The sequence below is a fragment of the Gossypium hirsutum genome, chromosome A12 (genome assembly GCF_007990345.1).
Source record: "Gossypium hirsutum isolate 1008001.06 chromosome A12, Gossypium_hirsutum_v2.1, whole genome shotgun sequence".
Taxonomy (NCBI): domain Eukaryota; kingdom Viridiplantae; phylum Streptophyta; class Magnoliopsida; order Malvales; family Malvaceae; genus Gossypium; species Gossypium hirsutum.
This window is the reverse complement of record NC_053435.1, coordinates 63,657,164-63,663,585: the sequence shown is the minus strand read 5'-3', so window position 1 is coordinate 63,663,585 and position 6,422 is coordinate 63,657,164. Positions and strand designations below refer to the sequence as shown.

Genomic DNA, 6,422 nt, shown 5'->3' with positions numbered 1-6,422 from the left:
ACATTCATCAGTTACATATATTAAACTTTTTTTTATTAAGTTGGTGTCACAAGTTAATTCCAACACCAACTCAAAATTAATGACAACACCATGATAAATAATTATATTCATTTAATATTCTTAATTCAATGTATTTATTTATTTTAATCTAATTTTTTCTAATTTAATATTATACATACATATTTCATGTGTTAATATTACTTAGTTTCAAACCATGCTTTTTATTACTTATTTTTAAACATACTTTTATATTACAATAAAAATTTCTATTACTTTTTATGGTTTTCTCAAATGCTTTTATGTACAATTGTATCGTGATAAAAGCTCCTTGGATTTTGCTCACAAATTAATAACTTCTCTAAGCTTAATTGTCAGTGTCACTATCCATTCATTCGTGTTAACATTTGCCTTTTTTATTCGAAAAAAAAACAAATAGCATTTTAAAGCACAATTTAATCTTTTTAAAAATATTTGATCGAGCGATAAAAACTCATTTATCACAAGTTCAAATTTTAAACCATATAATCTCATCTTCTATGAAAAAATAAAAATAAAAGAATTTCCGTGACACACTATATGTATGATGTTTTAATTATATTTATCTTTTTGCATTATTGACTGGTAAATTTAAATTTAGTTGGACATTTATAAATAACGTAGGAACGTTAATGCAAGAGAGAATATGGCTTAGTGAAAATTGTGGCGTTGGATGCACTCCTTTTCTCAGAATATATATAGCACAGTGACCTCAACATTTTTGCATTCAGCATACCTAGCTTAGACCCAAATAACCCCATTTACTACTCAAAAAATAAAATGTTTTCATAATTTTTTTTATAATTAAGTTTAAATAAAAAAATTAATTCAAGCCTAACCCCAAATAAAAATCACTTTGTCGAAACCTAACCCCAACTAAGCATATCCAACTCCAAGAGGAAAAAAAAAAAGTTGGAAACTTGCAACAATTTCGGAATACTGAATAACTCTCTATCCACATATATCTTGCTGTTTTTTTTTTTATACTACCCATTTACTAATGTGCCATTTTTAACTTTTAACTGGTTGATTTCTTTCAACTGCTTTTAATTTAATAATATTTTACCATCACATTAAAGAAAAAAATCCAAATTGAAATACATTTTTCATGTCAGTCATTAATTCAGACCTCTACGATCATAAATACAATTCTTTGAACAAAGTAAAAACTAAAATCTTATCTTTCTAACAAAAAAAATATGCAAAACATATTAGTGAAACTCGTACTGTCGAAATAAGCTGATACATGTACTTGGAAATGTACTTACTTGGTGGTGGTGCTGGGCGAGGTCAGCTTATTTTCCTCCACTTCATGCTTCAAACTGCTATCCCCACCCATCAATTCCGAAAAACCTTCGACCTTCACCGGAGGAGCTCTAACAATGCCCATATTCCTGCATGTAAACAAGTAAGATGTTACAATTTAGCATATTATTGAGTTGAAATATTTTTAAATAAAAATTAAATTCTCCATCCGTGTTTTTTTTCTCCCTTACGGTGTTTGAGGAATTTGTGGAGACATCAACTGCCTGAACTGACTATTTGGCTGAGAATGCAGATTTGACATCGCAGCAAGTTGCTGCTGACGGAACTGCATTTGCTGATGTCTGCTATTCATAGGATTAAACGCATTATTATCCATGGGCAGCTCTGATGGGGTTTCAAGCTTAACTTGCACTAAAGGTCGGTCTTTATCCACCATATCCATAACAGGACGAGCAGTGGATGGATGGCGCCTCATCATTCTATCAAACTGCTGCTGCTGCTGAAATGTTAAGTTTTGAGGATGAACCATCTGCTGCATCTGTGGATGCATCTGTCTTGTCATTTGAAGCTTCACCAGCAAATTATCAAACAAATGTTGTTAGGAAGATCACAACATGCAAAAGACTACATTAAAAAGTAAAGAGTCCAGTAAAGGAGATAAGCCAAATCGAGGAACATCCCTTCAAAATTTTCATCCATAAACCTTACAAACCAAAACGCTGAACATTCAAAGTAAACATATCATGTAATGCTACCAAAGACTATATCAAGAGTAAAAAGCAGGCAAATCCCAGAACCATAAAGAGCCCCAGAGAAAGTTGTAACCATAAAAATCCAGCTTGCTAAAGATAAATCTGAGTGCAATGACAAACAATAAAGGTGTATAGAAGGCTTATTTTGAGGCTGCCTTTAGGTAAGACATGTTCATGCAAGCTGTTCAAAGGAGACAAAAACTATACATACTTGCTGGGCCATTCGAAGAGCATTTTGGTGCTGTGGCTGCAATTGAGTCTGGATTGCATGCATTTGTTGCTGAGTTTGTTGCACTAAGTTCCTGGTACTATCCTTGACAAGTTCAGCTAGAGCCCCAAAGTTGCTGCAATTAAAAAAACGTGTTAGATAATGCATTAAAGAGAGAAACTTTTTATTAAAAGGGATAAAACTGTGTAGTCATACAGGCATACATAGAACAACCTAATTCAAAGGGAAGGGCAAGTTTCAGACCAGCCATTTAGATTTTATCCAAGATGAACATGCTTTTGTCAGAAACTGTTTAAATTAGGCATTAATATTGTAGCATCTTAATACTGAAATTACAACGAATCATGATGACAGATATTGACTTAAGTTTTCTTCAAGTCATAAATTTATTCATAAGCTATTCTAAAAACTGGTTCAAATTTATAATTAGAAGGGAACCATGTTCAAAAGTTTTTCCTGCTCCAAAATGTGCCAAAAATATATATTCCATGACAGTGCATCCATGCAATATACATTCTCTTTTATAATATTAACCGATAACATCCTACTTGGGCACCCAAATAATTGTTTTTAGAAAGTTCACTAGAATCAATACCATAAAGTAAAGCAAATTGGATTTCATGTTTACCTATATCCAGATGTTTGAAGGAACATCCTGATTAGTTCAATTGCTGTACATTGTTTTCTGTAATTATCAGTAAGAACTTTTAGATTACGACCAAGTTTAGACATATGACAGCTAAGAAACTGAGAGAAGACTTCCACTGGAGCTTCTGTGGCACCTTCAAACCCAACACCAGTTAGTAACCGTGATATAACCTTTCGAGCAATCTGTGACGCTTGTTCCTGACTAAGATGCTTCTTGGGATTCTTCCCACGATTTATGTTTGCACCCTGTTCCATATTAAGGTACTCAGGCCTTATCCCAAGCCTCTCAATCATAACAGGGCTTCGGGTTGAAACCTGCGGTAGAGTATCAAGCACACCGTAGAATTCTATTGCCTTCTTATCCCGCACTCTGGTTGTTGGTGGAAGTGGATTATCAGGTACACAGTTCATCATAAACATTGTTTCAGGGAAAAAAGGGGTGTCATCATCAGCTGAATTATTGCCATCTAAGCCGGAACTTGATTCTATACCAGTATTTCCATATCCCATGTACTGATCTTCCTGAAATGCCACTCGTCTTCTCTTATGCTTCTCAAGCATTCTAAGGTACGTAGTCATCTCCTCTGGTGTACGTTTTTCAGACTCCCGGTCCCCAAAAGACAGCTTATAAGGTCTTGTAAGTCTGTACTTCTCAATAAATTGATTATACCAATTTTCCGGCAACTCGTCGTTCCTATATCTCTGGGATAAGCTATCAAATTCCGATTCACCATACCTCGATCCAGCACTAAAAGATGGTTTAGACTGGTTCCCAGAAAACAGGAAATATTATAAACTTTGAATTAAACGTAAGAGAGAAAGGGCAACAACATTTGGATGTAAAAATCAATCAAAATTCTAAAAGGTGAATTTTTTGTTTTTAAACATATGAATTGCACGATTTTACTTTTACACATAAATAACCATATTCGAAGTGATAATTAATTTTCACCATTTACTCAGTTGTATCAAATGTACAATAATTTTGTTTTCATTATTTACTAATATAAGCACTTCAGCCGGAAAATTTAAAACTAAACAGTGAAGTAAAGAGAGAAACTAAAACCTTCGACGGTGCCGTATTAGATGCAGCACCACCATCCTGTGACGAAGCCTCGAAAGTAAAGTAGACGTCATCACCGTGCAACTGTAAATCTAACCAAAGCAAAAAAATAAGTGCATTATCTTTTCAAACAACTAAAAATTGCCAGCTATTGTGAAAATAAAAAAAAAATCTTACAATTAGGATTAAGCTTTGAAACGACGAATGAAGAAGAATTATTGGCGGCGGTGGTAGGGTGGGATCTGAGGAAGAGAGCGACGGTGGCTTTGTCAAACAAGAGGGCACGACATCTGAGCTGGAGATGGATTTGAGCCCTAGACTTAGAGTCGTCAACTCGCATGAAGGATTCCCAAGCCAAAGGAGATGAGAGGAAATGGACGAAAGAGGCGTAGGTGGAATCTCCGAGCCATTCTCTCCAGACACCGCATGATTCTAGCAGCCGAGCTAGGTCGTAGCCGCGTCCGTCGTCGCCTAGAAGAGCCATTGTCTGCTGTGGGAGTTTGGATTCCGTTATAGGTCTAACCGTCCACAGATTGGATTCCCAATTTTTTCTTCCTAATGTGTGGGCCAATTTTGGGCTTAACAATTAACTTTTTAACACATAGTCAGAGTAAATTACTGTTTATTAATAAAAATGGTAAACTGCACAGTAGGTCACTCAAGTATTAAGATATTTCTATTTTGGTCATTTAACTTCAAAAAATTTCAATTTCATCACCATTTGCCACACTAAAATTTTTAATCATTCCTTCATTAAATCATTAAAAAACAAGTTTTGTTAAATATTGGACTTGTAAATCATATATATAAAAAAATATTTTGTTTGTTTAAAGTCCGATATTTATATCAATTTAACAAAAATATTTACGAGTCCGATATGAGGAATCAAATAAAAACCTGATTCCTTATGTCAGACTCGTAAATATTTTTATTAAATATTTATATAGTAATGTTAGAAGTGAATTAAATTTCGGTCAATAATTGTATCGAATTAGGACTAAATCACGTAAGTGATAAAAGTGTGATTCATTATTAAATTATAAGGTAAAATATAGCTAAGAGCCTTAAAGAGCAATTAAACCTTTGTTCTTTGTAGTGGACGGCTAAGTGATAAATTATTTTTAAATATAAGTTTTATATGTTATAATTAATATTATTATATGTTATAAAATCATATATATATATAAAATTATAGCCTAATATTAAGTAGCCGGAAACAAAACATTTCCCTTTTCATTTTTCATTTTCGAAATAAAGGGTTTGGGGGAGAAAACGAAACTCCGAGGACTTTCAATGTCCAAGCTTTAATTGATTAGTGCAATTTAATCATTTTCTTGTAATTTTTATGTTTTTGAAATCCTAGTATCTCGAGCTAGTTGACTCATGTTGTATTTTTTTGTTATTGTTAAAATTTGAGGATGTGACTTTAGTTGAATAGTTAAAATTTTATGGACCAATTTGATAGATTTTGAGGTTAGAAGTGAAAAAGGACTAAATTGTAAAGTCAATGGTTGATTTTGTGCAATAGAGACCAAAATGCGGAAATTTTAAAATTTTAGGGTAGATATGAAAATAGGGAGTTAAAATTGGCCTAGAGTTAATTTAGTATAAAAATTTGAGGCTAAATGTGGAAGTTATGTTAGTCCTCGTTTTAGGAACTAAATTGAATAAAATGCAAAAGTTGCATAAATTAGCGATTGATTGTGAAATTGTTTGCGTATTGATGAAATGTGTTGCTTGTTTTATTTTGTAGCTAATGTCGAGCCAAATTCCTCGAAAAAGAAGGAAAAAGAAAAGGTCGTCGACGAATAGCTCGCAGTCTACGATTTGTGTTTCTATAATTTGAACTCTTAGTAAATTTCTACATTTTGAATTGTATGCACATGGTGAGAATTTAAGGTGAGTCAATTGATGAGAATGGTTGATGTTCTTGAGGACTAAATTGAAACCTATGTAGAAGATATGAATAATTGGATAATTGTGAAATTAAATGCTTATTGTGATATTTGTTATTATATGATTTTAATAAATGAATTTATTATATAGTTGATGTAAATTTATACATTAATTAAGTATGAAATAAGTAACGAATATCCTATTACTGTTCGGGTAGAGTCGGATATAATTGGCATATCATAAGATAGGAAGAGTTCAAGGATACTTCGACTTTGAGTCAATGAGGCATTGGGTGTTGACTTACTTCGATTTAACTGATGAGATACTGGGTGTCAACTTATTTTAGCATTAGGCGTAACTATTTGCTTCGGATTTATCCGATGAAGCACTAGGTGCTAAACTGGTGTGTTGGTTGGATTTGTGTATCCATTCAAGTCTAAGTCTTGTTAATAGGGATATAAATGATAAAATGATTTATATGTATTTGATATGACAAAAAAAAATGAAATGGGAAATGAGATGTGAATTGAGA

At 32.9% G+C, this 6,422-nt stretch overlaps 1 protein-coding gene across 1 annotated transcript; it reads right to left on the bottom strand.

Moving 5' to 3' along the window:
- Positions 1-1,109: 1,109 nt before the first annotated feature.
- LOC107924274 (uncharacterized) lies at positions 1,110-4,563 on the bottom strand. The gene is made up of 6 exons (XM_016854637.2): positions 4,172-4,563; positions 3,998-4,086; positions 2,912-3,696; positions 2,266-2,398; positions 1,533-1,870; positions 1,110-1,430 (listed from the first exon to the last, which is right to left on the bottom strand). Exons 1-6 carry the CDS (start codon positions 4,476-4,478, stop codon positions 1,301-1,303), a joined length of 1,782 nt encoding a protein of 593 aa, XP_016710126.1. The 5' UTR covers positions 4,479-4,563; the 3' UTR covers positions 1,110-1,300.
- Between the last annotated feature and the right edge of the window lie 1,859 nt (positions 4,564-6,422).

What these genes read in the sequence shown, in the direction of transcription:
- LOC107924274 (XM_016854637.2), bottom strand. Translation starts at nt 4,478, where the DNA reads ATGGCTCTTCTAGGCGACGACGGACGCGGCTACGACCTAGCTCGGCTG. An exon ending in CTCTTCGAATGGCCCAGCAA is followed by an intron (nt 1,871 to 2,265) that starts GTATGTATAGTT and finishes TTGCTGGTGAAG; the next exon opens with CTTCAAATGACAAGACAGAT. An exon ending in CCACAAATTCCTCAAACACC is followed by an intron (nt 1,431 to 1,532) that starts GTAAGGGAGAAA and finishes GTTTACATGCAG; the next exon opens with GAATATGGGCATTGTTAGAG.